The 20,082-nt window shown below is 45.0% G+C and overlaps 1 protein-coding gene across 1 annotated transcript in view; it reads left to right on the forward strand.

Annotated features, from left to right (window-relative positions):
- Positions 1-1,587: 1,587 nt before the first annotated feature.
- The window catches only part of SYAP1 (synapse associated protein 1), a 33,761-nt gene continuing 15,266 nt past the window's right edge, over positions 1,588-20,082 (forward strand). Inside the window, exons 1-5 of the mRNA XM_079765740.1 lie at positions 1,588-1,888; positions 9,296-9,414; positions 10,843-10,909; positions 13,931-14,004; positions 19,096-19,235. Coding sequence (XP_079621866.1) covers positions 1,720-1,888; positions 9,296-9,414; positions 10,843-10,909; positions 13,931-14,004; positions 19,096-19,235 — 569 coding nt within the window. The 5' untranslated portion in view covers positions 1,588-1,719. The remainder of the gene's footprint in view (positions 1,889-9,295; positions 9,415-10,842; positions 10,910-13,930; positions 14,005-19,095; positions 19,236-20,082) is intronic.

The raw sequence follows: 20,082 nt of genomic DNA on the forward strand, positions 1-20,082 counted from the left end.
AACAATTCCTATGTCTATGGACAGATGAATGGATAAGCAAAATGTGGTATTATGTACAATGGAATGTTATTCAGCCTTTTTAAAGGAGCCTTTCTTGCCTGGCCAGTGTGGCTCAGTGGTTGAGCATCAACCCATGCCCCAAGAGGGCGCCTGTTCGATTCAGGCCAGGGTACATGCCAGGGTTACTGGCTTGATCCCAAGTAGGGGGTGTGCAGGACACAGCTGATAGATGTTGACGTTTCTCATGGATGTTTCTATCACTCCCTCTCTCTAAAATCAAACAAAACATATTATATGTTTTGTAGAATATGTCAGAATTTTAAAGAAATTCTGACATATTCTACAAAATGAATGAACTCGAGGACATTTGCTAAGTGAAATAAGCCAGTCACAGAAAGACAAATATGGTGTGATTCTATTATATGTGATTCCTGAAGTAATCAAACTCATTCAGAAAGTAGTTTGGTTGCCAAGGGCTAGGGAGAGGGGAGAATGGAGAGTTGTTTAATGGACAATTTGTTTTGCAATAGGAAGAGTTCTGGAGATTGGTTGCATAACAACGTGAATGTACTTAACACTTCTGAACTGTACACTTAAAAGTTAAGATGGTAAAGTTTGCCGAAACCGGTTTGGCTCAGTGGATAGAGCGTCGGTCTGCGGACTGAAAAGTCCCAGGTTCGATTCCGGTCAAGGGCCTGTACATTGGTTGCGGGCACATCCCTGGTGAGGGGTGTGCAGGAGGCAGCTGGTTGATGTTTCTGGCTCTCTTTCCCTCTCCCTTCCTCTCTGTAAAAAATCAATAAAATACTAAAAAAAAAAAAAAAAAAGATGGTAAAGTTTGTGTATTCTACCACAAAGACAAGTTTTTATTTTATTTTATTTTTTTTTCAAAGACAAGTTTTTAAATGTAACAATTCCATAATTTTATGATCTATAGCCAATGACCAAATTTCCCATTCTTATGAAGTCAAACTTTTCCACCCCAATAGGGTTATTTGAATTAGGATCCAAATAAAATCCTCAAGTTGCCATGCATTATGTCTCTTAAATCGCTTTTAATCTCTAAGTTCCCCTTCTCCCCTTCATTGCAATTTAGTTGAATAAACAATGTCGTTTGTCCTGTGGTTTCTCCCAGCCTAGATTCTATGTTGCCTGCATCCCATGGTATCCTTTAGCACTTTCCTCCAGCCTCTGTATTCCCGGTAAATTGGTATTTGGACCTAGAAGCCCTGGGCTAGTTTTGTTTTTGTGGGTTTTTTTTGGGGGGTGGGGGGGGGTGGGGAAGCTAGTTTTGATTCAGTCTCAGGAGGCTAAAGATACCCAACTCCCAGCTGGACCTGAAAAGGCGAAGCTAAGCCACCACCCAAGGTGTTTAGAGCGACAAAGACGCCGTTTACACGCCAAGGTCAATCGCTACAAAGCTGGAGACGCGGGGAAGGGGGCGCGGCCAGGCAGCGTGGGAAAAGCCCTTTGTCCGCTTTCCACGCGCGCACACTAGCTAACCAAATAAACAACCGGAGGGGCGGGGCCTCCGGCCGGAAGTGACGCACGCACGGCCGGCGTCCGAGTTGTCATAGAGGCGGGCGGGCGGCTAGACGGGCTGCCGCGGGGTCCCACTTCCGGCCATCTCCCCGGGAGACGCGCATTGTGAAGTCAGAGGTGGGCAGCAGCCGCCAGGTCTCCGGTGGCCGGGACCGCGGCGGCGGCCCCGCGGGCGGGATGTTCCGCGGTCTGAGCAGTTGGCTGGGCTTGCAGCAGCCGGTGGTGGACGGCCGCCCGGTCGAAGGAGACGGGCAGCCTGAGGGAGAAGCCCCGCCGGAGCCGCCCTCCGAGGCTGTGGCGGAGTCGGCTGAGAGCGAGCTCCTTCACCAGGCCAAAGACCTCGGCGGTGAGTCGCCCGCGTCGGGGGTGAGGGAGGAAGGGGTGTCGGTTGGTCGGTCCTCTCGGGCCGGGAGAGCTCGGTGAGGACCTGGGCAGAGCCGGGGCTTCCTCCAGCAGTCAAACCCCGAACCTGAACTTCCTCGTGACACGTCCCCGTACAAAGTGTAAAACATTAGGAGCAGAGCCGCAGAAAGGTCTTTAGGTTTGACGAGGAATCTTTTTTTGTTCAGCTCGCCAACTTCCACAGCCTCCCCCCCCCCCCCGCGTCCCCCCAAGGCGAGGCGGTTGGGGAGCTGGAGTAGGTTGAAAAAGTGACTTTTTGTCCTTAGGGCAGAATGTATTTTCGGAAGTTAATTGAGGAAGAGGTACTGAACGCCTTGGTCAGGCTGGTCTCCTTTTTTAGGTGCAATGGGACCTTTTTCCTTAAGGCAGGAAAGTGGCTGCCAATTTTTGTCTGTGACGTTCCAGTTCCGGTACTAGATGTTTTGTGAACGATATCGCCTTTCATCTGTGCAAAGCCCCAGTGAGTTGGGAGACAAGCGTAGAGTTCTCACCCTCACCCTCAGTTATAGTCATAGTAAATGGTAGCAGTGGAGTTTGGACCTAGATCTAATTTCAGAGCCCGTGCTCTTTTCGAGTTTACTGTCTAGATAGGGACGAGGGTAAAAGTAGGCTTGAAAGATAAACACATGCTCTAGTAATTCTGATTTTAGAGAGACTTTAGCGGGCTTAGTCAAAGGAAACGTCTTTGAGAAGGAAGACGCTAAAGCAGACGCTAGGAGAGAACTGCAGCAAAGGTAGGTATTAAATTTATTTATTTATTTTTAAAATATTTTATTGATTTTTTTACAGAGAGGAAGGGAGAGGGAGAGAGAGTTAGAAACATCGATGAGCCGAAACCGGTTTGGCTCAGTGGATAGAGCGTCGGTCTGCGGACTGAAGGGTCCCAGGTTCGATTCCGGTCAAGGGCATGTACCTTGGTTGCGGGCACATCCCCGGTGGGGGGTGTGCAGGAGGCAGCTGGTCGATGTTTCTCTCTCATCAATGTTTCTAGCTCTCTATATCCCTCTCTCTTCCTCTCTGTAAAAAAATCAATAAAATATATATTTTAAAAAAAGAAAAAGAAAAGAAACATCGATGAGAGAGAAACATCAATCAGCTGCCTCCTGTACACCCCCTACTGGGGATGTGCCCGCAACCAAGGTACACGCCCTTGACCGGAATCGAACCTGGGACCCTTGAGTCCGCAGGCCGACGCTCTATCCACTGAGCCAAACCGGTCAGGTAGGTATTAAATTTAGCAAGCATTTAAAAAGAATCTAAATGGCAAGAGCACTAGGGGAGGCTGGAGCCTGAGAGTGGAGAAACACGTATTTGAATAAAAAAGGCTCTAACATTCAAAAATGTTACTTCAAAGTGGAGGGGCAGGGAAAACAGACTTAACCTGAAATCATGGCGGTACATAATCTCAGTCCAAGGGCCCCAAACAGTGCACAAGAGATATAAAACTTAAGTACTGTGTATAGAATCACTAAAGAGGAAATGAATTTTTCCTGTGTAGAAAATTAGGAAGAGCTTAGAGTATTGGAGAGATGTGAGAAGATGAATTTGACCAGAGCAGAAAGGTTATGTTAGGTAGTTGGCATAGACAAAAGTTAGGAAAAGTAGGGTATGGGGATTTACCTGATTTCCTAGGACACAGAGAACCATTTTCATTTTTTTAAAATATATTTTTATTTTTTATTTCAGAGATGAAGGGAGAGAGACAGAAACATCAATGATGAGAGAGAATCATTGTGACCTCATGGGTTCATAGGTCAACACTTAACCAGCGAGCCACACTGGCCGGGCCATTTTCATTTATCTTAAAGGAAGGTATTAAAAGTGGCTTCTGGCGCTAGCTGGTTTGGTTCAGAGGATAGAGCGTCAGCCTTCAGACTAAAGGGTCCCAGGTTTGATACCAGTCAAGGACACATGCCCAGGTCGTGTACTGGATCCCCAGTGGCGGGGCACACAGGAGGCAGTTGATCAATGATACTCTCATTGATGTTTCTAGCTCTCTCTTCCTCTCCCTTCCTCTCTGAAATCAATAAAAAATATATATTTTTAAAAAGTGGCTTCTGAAAACTTTGTGAGGTCTTTTTAAAAAATATATATTTTATTAATTTTTTACAGAGAGGAAGGGAGAGGGAGAGAGAGTTAGAAACATCGATGGGAGAGAAACATCGATCAGCTGCCTCCTGCACACTCCCCACTGGGTATGTGCCCGCAACCAAGGTACATGCCCTTGACCGGAATCGAACCCGGGACTCTTGAGTCTGCAGGCCAACGCTCTATCCACTGAGCCAAACCGGTTAGGGCGATGTGAGGGCTTTATTAGAAACTTCATGTTTGTATTTAGTACTAAAGATCTCTGAATACTTTTTTTCTTTTCCTTTTGAATACTTTTTAAATAAATGTGTGTTCAATATGGATGTCTACTTTGAAGTTTAATGTTGTGATCTCTTTTCTCACCAGACTCTCCTGATGTTTGGGGAAGCTAAGGTTAGATAATAGTATTCCCCCCCTTTCCATGCGCACACACATTGTGAATTTAAAGTTTCCAAATAAATGCAAGTTCCTTTAGCTCTAATATTTATGTAACTATTAAAAAGATGTAGAGGTTCTATTTTATACACAAACCTTCAGAAAGACAAGAGAGATTATGAGATGTTTGTTATTTCTATGTATTGATCATAAAAGGTATATTATCTTTATTTTTGTTTTGTTTTTAATCCTCACCCGAGGATATTTTTTCCCTTGCTTTTTCTTTTAGAGAGAGTAGAAGGGAGGAAGGGAAGGGGAGAGAGAGAAACAATGATGTGAGAGAGACACATTGATAGGTTGCCTCCCACAGGTACCCCAGCTGTGGCTGGGGATCAAACCTGCAACCCAGGTACATGCCCTTGACCAGGCATCGAATCCGTGACCCTTGGGTGCCTGGGCTGGCGCTCTAACCACTTAGAAACACTGGCCAAGGCAAGGTATGTTATCTTTAAAAAGACCCATCTATGTTTTGTGTGTGTGTTATTTTTTTAAATAATGTTTTTTATTGATTTCAGAGAGGAAGGGAGAGGGAGCGAGAGAGAGAAACATCGGTGAGAGAGATTCATTGATCCACTGCCTCTTGTACACCCCACTACTGGAGATTGAGCCTGCAATCCAGCATGTGCCCTGACCAGGAATCGAATCGTGACCTCCTGGTTCAAGTGTCGGTGCTCAATCACTGAGCTACACCAGCTGGGCCCATCTATGTTTTGAAAACTGAAATTCAATATCTCACTTGGCTGGCGTGGCTCAGTGGTTAAGCATTGACGTACAGACCAGGAGGTCATAATGGTTTGATTCCCAGTCAGAGCACATGCCCAGGTTAGGGCTCGATCCCCGGTGGGGGGCGTGCAGGAGGCGGCCGATCGATGATTCTCCCTCATCATTGATGTTTCCATCTCTCTCCCTCTCCCTCTCCCTTCCTTCTCTGAAATCAGTACAAATATTAAAAAAAAAAAAAAAAAGATTGGACCCTAAATACTTCTGGTTCATGATGACCTGTTTATAAATTTAGACACCTCATGGGTAAGTAGTGGACACCCAGGCCTACATTCCATTTTCTCGCCCAAAAACAAATCTTCCCATCCTGTCCCTCCCTCCTGATAAACTTAGGACCTCCTATGATACCTGTTTCAGAGGAGGACAGTTTATAAGGAAACTAACTGAAGAACTTCTCTCTACCTTCCTGAAGGCCCATGCCCCAAAGTAACTTACAAATTGGTTGTGGGGTTTTGTTAAAGTCAACCAAATTAGAGCTTTATCTGCACTCTTTCTTTAAAACGAAAAGAAAATTGGTACCTAGCCAGTGTGCTTAGAGCATCGGCCCACAGACTGAATGGTCTTGGGTTCAATTCTGGTCAAGGGCAAGTACCTCGGTTGCAGGCTCGATCCCAGGCCCTGGGTTGGGACATGTGCAGGAGGCAACCAATCTGTGTCTCTCTCACATCGATGTTTCTCTCTATGTATCTCTTTCCCTCTCACTCTCTCTAAAAAAATAATCAATGGAAAAAATTATCCTCAAGTGAGGATTAACAAGAAAAAAGAAAAATGGTACCTCTGAGAGTATTAAATATCTGAGTTATTCACGCAGTTTAAATAAGTGGGAGGTGGCCAACGATGAGCATTGGCTTTTTCAAAACCTTCCCTAAGGCCAGTCAATGCCCATGAAGGAAAGGCCAGTCCCTGTTCCTTCTCATTTGAAAAGTAGTATTTGTAGTGGAACTGTGTTAATTAGGCCACCCTCCTTTTTTCCTGTATGGAAAGTGCAGCTACGAGGACTCCAAAAGTTAGTGTGTACATAGGAAAATACATGTCAACTTTGAAAAGAAGTAAAATCCCTAATTCAGTTCTAATGACAAAGATTTACTACAAGGAAGGCAGTACAAATGGTCAAGAGCTTGGATCCCATCCTATACTATATAATAAAAGGCTAGTATGCAAATTGACCGAACAGCGGAACGACTGGTCACTATGACGCGCACTGACCACCAGGGGGCAGACACTCAATGCAGGAGCTGCCCCCGGTTGTCAGTGCACTACCACAGGGGGAGCACCGCTCAGCCAGAAGCCCTGAGCAGGGCTCATGGCTGGTGAGTGCAGCGGTGGTGGCAGGAGCCTCTCCCGCCTCCACAGCAGCGCTAAGGATGTCCGCCTGCCGGCAGTCAGACATTCCTCTCACAGTCCGGGGCTCTCGCAGTCTGGGACCCTTCACTCCTTACTGCCCGCCTGCAGCAGTGGTGGGAGCCACCACTGCTGTGCTCACCAGCCATGAGTCGGCTTCTGGCTGAGCGGCACTCCCCCTGTGGGAGCGCACTGACCACCAGGGGACAGCTCCTGTGTTGAGCATATCTGCCCCCTGGTGGTCAGAGCGCCTCATAGCGACCAGCTGTTCTGCCGTTTGGTCAATTTGCATATTAGGCTTTTAGTATATAGGATCGTTTGCAAATTGCAGAAAATCCAGCTCCAAATTATAGAAAGTCCCACAAACAGAGGCTTAATGAGAAGACCTTGATGGCTTGTGTCCAGGGTCCCTAAAACCACCCCCAGGTTTGAAGAGCACCTATCAAAGTGGGGTTTCTTTGGCAAGGTGGAAGGTGATAGGCTATTGGCTAGGCAGTCAGTGGGGTAGATCTGCCTCTGTCATAATGGACAAATCATTTATCCTTTGTCAGCCTTGGCTTCCCTATCTGTAAACTGGACAGATTATATCTACTCTTCCCAGGATGGTTGTGAGACTAAAAATGACAATGAAAATGAAGATAAAATGACTACGTTCAATGTTCCCGATCTCCCCACTTCCTCCATAAAGTTTTGGAGGTGTGCTCACAGATGTTTTACTTCCTTTTCTTCCTTGGCTCAGACCCTCTCTTGTGCCTAAGTTCCCGAAGTGGACATTGTACTCCTGTTACTTCTTGTTAACTTTATATATATACTAGCAGCCCGTTTGCACGAAGATTCATGCAATAGACCTTCATTCACCTGGCTGCCTGCACCAGTTTTCTGCTGGCACCGGGGACCCAGGCCTTGGCTGTGGCCACCGCCTTCTGCCTTCTTTCAGGGTCGGGGCTTGGCCCCGGGCGGCGGCCTTGGGCTCGGCTGCACCCCAGCCTCCCTGCTACGGATCGTAGGAGCCGACCCCCATTGGTTGCCTGCGATCCGTGCAGGCTCCCCGCTGGTGCCCAAGGCCGGGAAAGCCTCCGCCCAAAGTTTTCCCGGCCTTGGGCTCGGCCGCACCCCAGCATCCCTGCGACGGTTTCCTGGTGGGCGTGGCTGGTGGGTGTAGCGAAGGTACGGTCAATTTGCATATTGCTCTATTATTAGGTAGGACTAGAGGCCTGTTGCACGAAGATTCGTGCAATAGGCCTTCCTTCACCTGGCTGCCGGCACCGGTTTTCCTCTGGCACCCGGGACCCAGGCCTTCGCTCTGGCCACTGCCTTCCGCCTTCGCTCTGGCCACCACCTTCTGCCTTTGCTCCGGCCGGAGTCTGCAAGCTTCTCGCTGACTCAGGCTGGAGTCTGCGCTCCACTCTGGCTCCCTCCGCCCCTCGCCCTCCCCCTCATAGCAGCTGCCCTGCCCCACCCAGGTGCCTGGAGCGACTGGCGGGGGGGGGGGGGGCTGCTGCCAGCTTTGTCCTGCTAATTTGCATATTCCCTCTTGATTGGCTGGTGGTTGTCACTGAGGTATGGTCAATTTACATATTTTTCTTTTATTAGTGTAGGTGTGTGTGTGTGTATTTTATTTCAGAGAGGAAGGAGGGAGAGATAGAAACATTAATGATGATGATGAGAGAGAATCATTGACCTGCTGCCTCCTGCACCCCTCACAGTGTGGGGATTGAGCTTGCAACCTGGGCATGTGCGCTGACCGGGAACCAAACAGTGACCTACTGGTTCATAGGTCGACACTCAACCACTGAGCCACACCAGCTGGGCACTTCCTGTTAACTCCTAACTTTAGTCTCAATTTTTTACTAACTAATAAAAACTGTCTTTAATGTGGTATCAGATTATCTCTTTGCAAAATTAATAAACCACTTCTTGTCTTTATGAGGTTACCTGAAAATCTCTTGCCATACTCTCCCACTTCCCTCTCCCTCTGACTTCAGAATCCAGTCCACTCTCTAATTACTCCTGGGAGACCTTCTTCCTCCCTTCTCTGAGTGCCTCTGTTTAATGAATACTAGTAATTGTGCTCCTGTGGTTGTCTATAAGTTTTTTGTTTGTTTAGAAATTGCTCCTTGAGAGCAATAACTGCTTTCTCTGTGTTCAGTATGTATCATGTACTTCACCCATGGAGCCATTAAAATCTGAGAATTAAGATTATTGTGCTAAAATACCAGTTTTTAAAAATATATTTTTTATTGATTTCAGCAAGGAAGGGAGAGGGAGAGAGAGGTTTTAGAAACATCAACGATGAAAGAGAATCATTGATCAGCTGCCTCCTGAACATCCCCTACTGGGGATCAAGCCTGCAACCTGGGCATGTGCCCTGACAGGAATAGAACCATTAGTTCCTGGTTCATAGGTCGACGCTCAACTGCTGAGCCACACCAGGCGGGTAACAAGACAATTTGAAACAGTTGCTGGGGGAGAACTGGGGCGTTTGCTAAGGGTCTTTGAAAGAGATGAATTAAAGCCAGGATGGATGGCCAGTCCACCAAGAAAGTGGAGGACTGGCAGTGCTGCTCATTTTTTGTTTAAAGTTCTAATTAACAGGGAGCATGCCCTATGGCTTAAGATTCTTACAAGACTCTTTAAGGGAGAAATTATAAATACAATAACCATTGTACTAGAATGGAGCATAAACTCTTCTTTTTATTCTTTATAGGCTATTTATTTAACTTTGCGACTGCTGCTACAAAAAAGATAACTGAATCAGTTGCTGAAACAGCACAATCGATAAAGAAATCAGTAGAAGAAGGAAAAATAGATGACATCATCGATAAGGTACATTTAAATGTCTTTGATAGTAGAAATTTATGAAATTTATTAACTAATATCGTCCCTTTTTCTTATGAATTTTATTAACCTAAGTAGGATATCATATTCTTTTTAAAAATATGTATGTTTTTATTGATTTTAAAGCTAGAGAACATCGATGGGAGAGAAATACTGCCGGCTGCCTCCTGCATGCCCCCTATTGGGGATCCAGCCAACAACTTGGGTATCAAACTAGCGACTTCTTGGTGCACAGGTCAATACTCAACCACTGACCCACACCGGCCAGGCTAGGATATCATATTCTGATAAAAATATTAATAGTTGAGATTCTTGAAATTTTTCTCTTTTTGTGTAACAAATAGCTTTGATATAAGTGATCTGATTTAAGTAACTTTGGTTTTTATGTAGTCTAAGGCAGTGGTTGGCAAACTCATTAGTCAACAGAGCCAAATATCAACAGTACAACGATTGAAATTTCTTTTGAGAGCCAGATTTTTAAAAATATATATTTTATTGATTTTTTACAGAGAGGAAGGGAGAGGGATAGAGAGTTAGAAACATCGATGAGAGAGAAACATCGATCAGCTGCCTCCTGCACACCTCCTACTGGGGATGTGCCCGCACCCAAGGTATATGCCCTTGCCTGGAATCGAACCTGGGACCCTTCAATCCACAGGCCGATGCTCTATCCACTGAGCCAAACCGGTTAGGGCGAGAGCCAGAATTTTTTAAAGTTAAACTATATAGGTAGGTACATTGTTATTAACTTAATTAGGGTACTCCTAAGCTGGCCTTTGCTAAAAACTCAAGGGGCCGAAGAGCCGCATGTGGCTCGCGAGCCGCAGTTTGCTGACCACTGGTCTAAGGTATGTTGATACTTTTGGGTAATACTAAACTTTTCATATTGTGAGTTTAATTTTCAACTATAACACTTCAGAATATATTTATGCTTTTCATCATTTGGTTAATTTTTTAAAGTCTTAGCCCATTAGTAACAATCCTTTTAAGACTCTAATGGGTTGACTTTGTTCATTTTTTACAGTGGTGAATTTTATTTATGTTGGTAATTATTTGAACTAAGGAGGTCATCAGTTAAACTTTAGATAGCTTGTCATTTAGATACTTTGGTTGTATGTACTATTTGTTAGAATGAGATTTAACCTATCTTATTTTTTGAATAATACAAAAGTTCAGTTTTTAGCTCATTTTATTTTTTCACTTGAAAAGATAATTTATCATAAAAGGAGATTGTATTCTTGAAATTCAAAAATGTTGACAATTCCCTCTTGTAGATAGGGTGAACTATCACTTTTTTAGCATTTTTATTTGGAGAAAATGAATAAAATATCTCAAATAGACTTCACAAATCTTGAATGTAGTTCTTTCCTAATAAAATTTTCAAGGTAATTTGACTCTTTATGTATTTTTTAACAGACCATTATAGGAGATTTTCAGAAGGAACAGAAAAAATTTGTTGAGGAGCAGCATACCAAAAAATCAGGTATAGTATAGGTTTGTTGTACACGACTTACTTACCTGCCGAATTTTATTGAGCACTTATTACTAGACACCATGATAAGGCCCTGAGAATACAAAAAATGTGTAAGTAATGGCTTCCATTCTTTGGGTAGCACAAACCCATAAACCTTTGGGATTTAAAGGAAGAAAGGCATCGTTCCCCATGGCTGGGATGGTGGGTAAGGTCAGCCAGTGATGGCCCCTCTGAGGAGCAGTACATTTATTTACTGACAAATGCTTATTTAAATGTTTGCAGTTCACAAAATCTCCAAATATCTACTTTTGCCTTTTGATGGTGTTCAAACACAAAACTGGCCTCATGTCTTAGAATTTGGCAAAAGTATGATAAAATAATTCATTCCATTTGGGCAGTGCTACAGATTCAAAACAGAACTAGTTAGACCTGTGGCGAATGCCCTTTAGGCATTGTTATGCTTTAGTAAACTCAAAAGTATGAAGCAGCTCTTTGGGACAAATAAACTATGCAAATTAGCATAACAGTGATTCATGGAAGTGATTAAATTGACCCATGTACAAAAGCAGGGAAGGGAACGCAGGTAGCATATCAGGGAAATTTCATTCCTTGGTCACATCAGTCACATTTCAGGTGGCCAGTAACCACATGGGACTAGTGGCTTCCATATTGGACAGTGCAGATCTAGAACATCTCCATCATTGCAGAAAGTACTATTGGTTAGCACTTGTCTAAATTAACTGAACAGGATCCAATAACAGTTCGTTTGTTTGAAGCGTGGAGGGGAATTCCATCTACAGATACAGATTATTAGTCAAGTTGTGTAAAAACCATTAAGAGTAGGTGACTTCCTCAATGAAAAGTATGTCAAAGCATGAAGAGAGGTGATCAGAAATCTGCAATGTTTAGGGGGGATGAGGAACACAAGGGATTGACAGTTTTTTTGTTTGTTTGTTTTTAATATATTTTATTGATTTTTTACAGAGAGGAAGGGAGAGGGATAGAGAGTTAGAAATATCGATGGGAGAGAAACATCGATCAGCTGCCTCCTGCACACCCCCCACTGGGGATGTGCCCGCAACCAAGGTACATGCCCTTGACCGGAATCGAACCTGGGACCCCTCAGTCCATAGGCCGACGCTCTATCCACTGAGCCAAACGGGCCAGGGCAACAGTTTTTGTTTTGTTTTTTGTTTTTTAAATATATTTCTTTATTGATTTCAGAGAGGAAGGGAGAGGGAGAGAGAGATAGAAACATCAATGATGAGAGAGAATCCTTGATCGGCTGCCTCCTGCATGCCCCCTACTGGGGATCGAGCCCACAACCCAGGCATGTGCCCTTGGCCGGAATGGAACCCGGGACCCTTCAGTCTGCAGGCTGATGGTCTATACACTGAGCCAAACCAGCTAGGGCGGGATTGACAGTTTCTAAGTGGCTGCTAGTCCAAGATGGGCTCCCAAGTCACCCCAGAAACTCTGTGGGACTCACCTCTCAAGGTGGTTGCCATTTGTCATCTGGTATTAAAATTGTGCTAAGTTGTAATCATTTCTTTGTGAGCCCCGGAGACACAGGCTGGGTGTAAGGCATCCTTGTATTCCCAGCACTTCGCTTCTAACGGCTCAGAGGATTTGATCCCAGCCCCGTTGTATATTGCCTCTGATTTTGCCCATTTCTTTCATTTGCTTTCACTTCTGTCAACCCTTTTCTCAATTCTTAACTGCTTATCTTGCAGCCTCCTTATCAAACCTTTTTTCATGAGACAAGTACATTAACTTTTTATAAAAACGTTTATTTTTTGGGCCCAGATGGCATGGTTCAGTGTTTGAGTGTCGACCTATGAACCAGGAGGTCACGGTTCGATTCCTGGTCAGGGCACATGCCCACATTCCTGGTTCCATCCCCAGTGGGGGGCATGCAGGTGGCAGCTGATCCATGATTCTAATCATTGATGTTTCTATCTCTCTTTCCTTCTCCCTTCCTCTTTGAAATCAATAAACATATATTTTTAAATCTCTTTAAAAAGAAACACTTTTATTTGGAAATAATCTCAATATACAGAAAAGTTGCAACAATAAAACTAGTATAGAAAATACCCATATACCTTCTACCCAGATTGTTAGTTTTCCAGCTTTAGGAAATTTAACATTTATATAATACTCACATTCAAATTTTGTCATTGACCCAGTAAAATCCTTTATATATTTTCCCCCTCAACATAGCATCCAGTCCAGGGTACAGGATTGCATTTTTTGTCACATATCTTAGTCTCCTTTAATCTGGAACATTTCCACAGCCTTTCTTTGTCTTTTATGACAGTGGTTTTGAAGAATACCCCTCCTTTTTTATTATTAAATAGACCATTTCTCATTTGAGTTTTGTATGATATTTCCTTATGATTAGATTATAATTAGATGCAGATTATGCATTTTTGGCCAGAATACTGCTTAGATAATGTGTCTTTATCAAGGTATCACATTTGGAGACCCACAATGGCCATGTTTCTCTCGATGGTGATGTTGATTTTGATCACCTGGTCAAGGTGTTGCACAATTTCTTCACTGTATAATTTAAGTAATTTTTTATTACCAAATACATACATGCATAAGATTTATGCATTAAGTCTGGGAATTATGCCCTAGCCAGTTGCTCAGTGGTTAGAGCATCTGCCCTCGGACTGGAAGGGTCCCAGGTTTGATTCCAGTCAAGAGCACATACCTCACTTGCAGCTTCCCCAGCCCTCGTCGGGGTGCGTGCAGGAGGCAACCAATCGATGTGTTTCTCTCACATCAATGTTTCTCTCTCTCTCTCCCACTCCCTTCCACTCTCTCTAAAAATCAATGGAAAAATACCCTCAGATGAGGATTAACCAAAAAAATCTGGAAATTATGATGAATGGTCATATTTGGAACTCATTAGTAATTTGCTAAAATGGTTGTATGGAAACTTGCTCATTTTTTCAAACCACAATTGCAGAGTAACCCTTGTAACTTTTTTTTTTTTCTTTTCTTTTTGACTGTTAAACCTTTCAGAAGCAGCAGTGCCCCCGTGGGTTGACAGTAATGATGAAGAAACAATTCAACAACAGATTTTGGCCTTATCAGCTGTAAGTATCTTATGATATTCTGTGTATTATTCGTATCACAATTTTATCCTTAGCAGACGTTTTTCTTCGATACAATTTTTAAAATCTTTTAAGTTATTAGGAATGTACATATCAACTTTCACTATTTTTTTCACTAACTCTCTTATAACTTTTATTGATTTATTTTAGAGAGAAAGGGAAAGGGGGTAGAAAGAAAGAGAGAGAGAGAGAGATTTGTTGTCTCACTTATTTATGCATTCATTGGTTGATTCTTATATGTGTGCCCTGACCAGGGATCGAACCTACAGATTTGGTGTTTCGGGATGATGCTCTAACCAACTGAACTACCCTGCCCGGGCTTTTTTCACTAACTTTTCATTTGTTTCTCCATGAGTTATTTTTTCTTGGAATAGAATACCCTATTGCAAAAACATTTTTTTTCAGCCTTAAAAGAATTCTTTTGTTATTAAGATGGATAATCTTTTGAAATATGCTATCATACAGAGTTTCTAGACAGCATTCTAATTCTTTTGAATGAAGAGATTACATTCTAAGTTTCTTTTTAACTGCTATATGTATTTGAAACTGAAATTCAAAGAAATAAAATTCTGTATGCTAGCCCACAAAATTGGGACTTCAGAGGGAACATAGCGTTATGTTAACAGTTGTGTAGACCTGACAGTTTCAGAAAGCACTTTCAGCCCTAGCTGGTTTGGCTCAGTGGATAGAGTGTCAACATGTGGACTGAAGGGTCCTGGGACCGATTCCAATCAAGGGCATATGCCCAAGTTGCGGGCTTGATCCCCAGTGGGGGGTGTGCAGGAGGCAGCCAATCAATGGTTCTCTTTCATCATTGATGTTTGTATCTCTCTCTCCCTTCTCTGAAATCAATAAAAATATATTTAAAAAAGAAAGCACTTGCACACACATTATCTCTTTTGAGTCTCATGGCACATCTGTGAGGTAGGCAGCGGCTATTCTCACCATTATGCAGGTGTGGGGATAGAGACTCTGAAATGTGACCCTCATTTATCTGTCTCCATTGGGCTGTGAACTCTTAGAGGCAGAGACTGGCTTTATTCTAATAAAAGCCTAGGTGGTCCTTGTGCCCTCACGTGCAACGTTGGCACAAGATGGCCGCGCGCACAGCAGAGGCGGGGTCTGGCGGCCGCTTCTCACAGTGAGGCCTGAGGGTCCTGTGGCTCTGCGCGGTGCGGAGGAGGCCGATTCTGGCGTCTCCGCCACCTCACTCGAAGGAGGCGAGTCCCGGCAGGGGAGAGCAGTTGGGGGCGATCGGGCTGGCAGGGGAGTAGTTAGGCGTTGATCAGACCAGCAGGGGAGCGGTTAGGGGGTGATCAGGCTGGTAGGCAGAAACGGTTAGGGGCAATCAGGAAAGCAGGCGAGTGGTTAGGAGCCAGCGGTCCCAGATTGTGAGAGGGATGCCCGATCCTAAACCAGCAGTCAGACATCCCCCGAGGGGTCCCAGATTGGAGAGGGTGCAGGCCAGGCTGAGGTACACACACACACCCGCCCCCCGTGCACGAATTTTGTGCACTGGGCTTCTAGTCTCTATTATATGTACTGAGAACCCTGCCTGGCACGGGACTCATTGAATAGAGCTTTTTACTGTATCAGTGGTTTTCAAGCTTTGTTGTGCCCTAGCTGGTTTGGCTCAGTGGATAGAGTGTTGGCCTACAGACTGAAGGGTCTCGGGTTCGATTCTGGTCAAGGGCATATGTCCGGGTTGCGGGCTCGATCCCCAGTAGGGGGCATGCAGGAGGCAGCCAATCAATGATTCTCATCATTGATGTTTCTGTCTCTCTCTCCCTCTTCCTTCCTCTCTGAAATCAGTAAAAATACATTAAAACAAAAAAGAAAGAAACATCAATGATGAGAGAGAATCATTGATCCGCAACCTGGGCATGTGCCCTGACCAGGAATTGAACCGGGACCTCCTGATTCATGGGTTGATGCTCAACCACTGAGCTGTAACCAGTGGGGCTCAAGCTTTGTTTTTAACCCATTTTTCTTTTTAACCAGTCATAAATGGAACCTCAGTCTAGACAACAAATCAACTGGGCTTTGCCTCTCTTCCATTGCCCTCCCCTAGGCCATTTAAAGGTTTTTCTTTCCATTAGTAAACCCTTTAAAAACCTGCACCCTCTCACAGTCTGGGAGCCCTCAGTGGATGTCCAACTGATGGCTTAGGCCACTCCCCACCAGCAGTCGGACATCTGTGGAGGTGGGAGAGGCTCCCGCCACTGCTGCTGCACTCACCAGCTGTGTGTCTGGCTTCTGGCTGAGTGGCGCTCCCCCTGCGTTGAGCATCTGCCCCCTGGTGGTCAGTGTGCTTCATAGTGACCGGTCGTTCTGCCGTTTGGTCGATTTGCATATTAGCCTTTTATTATATAGGATTATTATTATTATTTTAATATATCTTTACTGATTTCAGATAGGAAGGGAAAGGGAGAGAGAGAGAAACATAAGTGATGAGAGAGAACCATTGATCAGTTGCCTCCTGTACGTCTCCCACTGGGGATTGAACCTGCAATCTGGGCATGTGCCCTGATCGGGAATTGAACCAGGATCTCCTGGTTTATAGATCAATGTTCAGCCACTGAGCCATGCCAGTTTTTTGCCTTGGTTATTAATGTTCAGTCTATAGGAAACTGGGAGATTTGGAGACATCCCTTTATACGCTAATCAGCAGAGTCATAGGCCATGTCAGAGGAATTCCAAGCCAACCTCATTCCCTAGTAAATGTGCCCTATTGAAGGAAGCTTTGCCTTTGGATTTTTCCTTCTTGGCTAACGAGAAGTGGCGAACTATAAAGAGAGACATGACTGCCCTAACCGGTTTGGCTCAGTGGATAGAGCGTCGGCCTGCGGACTCAAGGGTCCCAGGTTCGATTCCGATCAAGGGCAGGTACCTTGGTTGCGGGCACATCCCCAGTAGGGGGTGTGCAGGAGGCAGCTGATTGATGTTTCTCTGTCATCGATGTTTCTGGCTCTCTATCCCTCTCTCTTCCTCTCTGTAAAAAATCAATAAAATATTAAAAAAAAAAAAAAAAAAAACGAGAGAGACATGACTGTCACAGCTCTTCCAGGTTGGATGTAGTGGGCCCAGGGGCATTGGAGAGTCAAAGTAGTTTCCTGTTGGAGTTCCATGTTGTGTGCTGACTGTGGGTCACAGGCCATATGAGGATCTTCTGTGAAGAAGGGTTAAATTTATTTTTAATGAGACTCCAATATTAATACACTCATGACAAAATGTTTGTATGATATTTTATTTTGTCAGTGTGTTGACTGTACCTCTTAATGGATTGTGGATTCTCTAACCTTTAGTTTAAGGCATCTAAACCTGAGTGCAGCAGCATGAAGAAGAATTCACTTAAAATTGTTACTTGTCAGATATTTTTAAAAGGAGATTGGTATCCAGCAGGGCAAGGGAGAGTTGAGGGGAGCCTGTTACTCACTACTCAAGGCCCGATGCATGAAATTCATGCAAGGGGCTTGGCCCTCGCAGCCCTGGCTGCTGCCACCCTCTGTGGGGCGATCAATCACAGAGCCCCCTCTCCCCACATCGATCGTCCCACAGAGGGTGGCAGCAGCCGGGGCTGCTGGGGCCGAGGCGGCCTCGGTGGCCCCACGGCCCTGCCTCCCACCCACTGGTCGTTCCGGAAGGTCGTTCCACTGTCCGCTCTCATTAGCATATTAGCTCTTTATTATATAGGATCCTCCTGTCCACTGCAAGCATCCTAGCACCACATCTTTTCCATTGGAAACTTGCAGGAGGCAGTCTGCAGGAGTGAGCAGCCGAGAGGTTTATGTGAGAAAGGTGGAGGCTCTGCATAAGTTCAAGGTGGCAGGATCTCTGTATCTTGCTGTCCCTGTAGTGTTGTCACACCTGTGACAGTGTTTATCATGTAGAGTGAAGTGAATGTTGTAAAGTGGACAGAGCTTGGGAGATGCATAGCAGCCCATTGGGGCTGTGCTGGAGTGGGACGAATACTCGACCCTGGAAGGGGAGGACTGGAGTCCTGGCCCTGCCCCTCGTTATAGCACATACCCGACCTTAGACAAGCCATTTTGCTTCCCTGATCCATTTTCCTCGTCTGTAAAGTGAGGATGGAAGTGCTTGCTTCACAGTGTTGTGGCAAAGAAGCCAGGGGCCCTAACACTACGGCTGAGCAAAGACTTGTTGACTGAACCAACAATAACAGGCCTTTTTCCAGCCTGGCCATGCTCTGTGAAGAAGCTGCACTATGTCTCTCTCACCATCACATTCCTGGGCCCTGACTGACGTGTGGAGCTTCAGACATTTGTCAGGCAGAGCCTGAGCCTTGGCCTTCTGTAGAGAGGTGTGACGAAAGCATGGTCTATACCAGTGGTTGGCAAACTCATTAGTCAACAGAGCAGCAAACCACAGCTCGCGAGCCGCATGTGGCTCGTGAGCCGCTGTTTGCCAACCACTGGTCTATACACACTTGAGAAGTGAATTGCATTGTTGGTTTTGCTTTTCTTTTTAATATTTTAATATTTTTATTTTTTTAGACAGGAAGGGAGAGGGAGAAGGAGAGGGAGAGAGAAATAGAAACTTCAGTGATGAGAGAGAATCATTTATTGGCTGCCTCCTGCGCGTCCCACACTGGGGATAGAGCCCGCAATCCAAGTATATGCCCTGACTGGGAATCAAACCGTGACCTCCTGGTTCATAGGTGGACGCTCAACCACTGAGCCACACCTGCCAGGCTTGCTTTTCTGATATGACCACCATGGTTAGCTGACTTCAATTTTGGGTTAGAATGTTTCTAAGATTATCTACACTAAGTCTCACATACTTAACAGTGCCCACTAAAACAAACGTGTTCGTATGACTTCAAATTATATAATTTCAACTAATTGCATGATTGAATTTCCTCAAGGCTCTCCAATTGAGACTTAAAAATATGTGAAAGGATCGGCCTTTCTCTGCTCTCTCTTCAGTGGACAGGTTAACAATAGCTCATTGGACTCTGCAGTGAAGTCTTTAGGAGAGTTCAGTATTCATCAAATCAGTGATGCATTGGTACATATTAATTGTGTTCTGTGGTTTTTCCCCTTTTCATCAAAGGACAAGAGGAACTTCCTTCGTGACCCTCCAATCGGCGTGCAGTTTCATTTTGACTTTGATCAAATGTACCCTGTTGCCCTGGTCATGCTCCAAGAAGATGAACTGCTGAGCAGGATGAGATTCGCCCTTGTTCCTAAACTGTAAGCACTGTATTCGCGAGCCTGAGTGGCGCTGCTCACGAAACGTGTATTTGTGTTTTCTTTCTTTTTTAAAAAATATTTTTTTATTGATTTTAGAGAGGAAGGGAGAGAGAGATTGAATGAATGATGAGAGAGACTCATTGATCGACTGCCTCCTATATGTCCCCTACTGGGGATTGAGCCCGCAACCTGGGCATGTGCCCTGACCAGGAATCAAACCGTGACCTCCTGGTTCATAGTTTGATGCTCAACCACTGAGCCATGCTGACTGGGCTGTATTTGGATTTTCTGATGGCCTCAGTGGTGTGCACAGTATCAGGGGAGAATTATGGAATGGGGGCCAGGAAAGTCTCAGACTCTCTTCATAAAAATGGGCTCTAGGGCCCTTCAGCACCATTCTCCCTCTCTCTCTCTTTCTTCCTCTCTCTCTCTCTCTTTCTCTCTCTTCCTCTCTCTTTCTCTCTCTCACACACACACGCACACACACACACACACACAGGGTGCCATAGAATCGAAATGAAGAGTGGACTTTTGGGAAATTTGGGGTGGGGCTGAGATGTGAGATGTGCTCTTTCATCCCTGCTTAGAAGGTAGAGTGCATTTAAGTTAACGTCTGTGAGGCCCATCAGGACCGGCTGCTGCCTTCCCTACACTCCGCTCTGCTCCCCGGCAGCACTGTTCTTGTCCTCTTTCCCACCTGAGGCTTTTCCTCTGCCCAAAGGCAGTGTCCCCTCCCCAGGTCCCTGCCTGTCCTTGACGTTCCAGCACAAGCATCATGTCTTCTGTGATGGCCATCAGCAGTGGGCCCTCTCCTCGTCCCCTCTGCCACCACAGGCTCTTCCTCACC

This window comes from Cnephaeus nilssonii (assembly GCF_951640355.1).
Source record: "Cnephaeus nilssonii genome assembly, chromosome: X".
NCBI lineage: Eukaryota > Metazoa > Chordata > Mammalia > Chiroptera > Vespertilionidae > Cnephaeus > Cnephaeus nilssonii.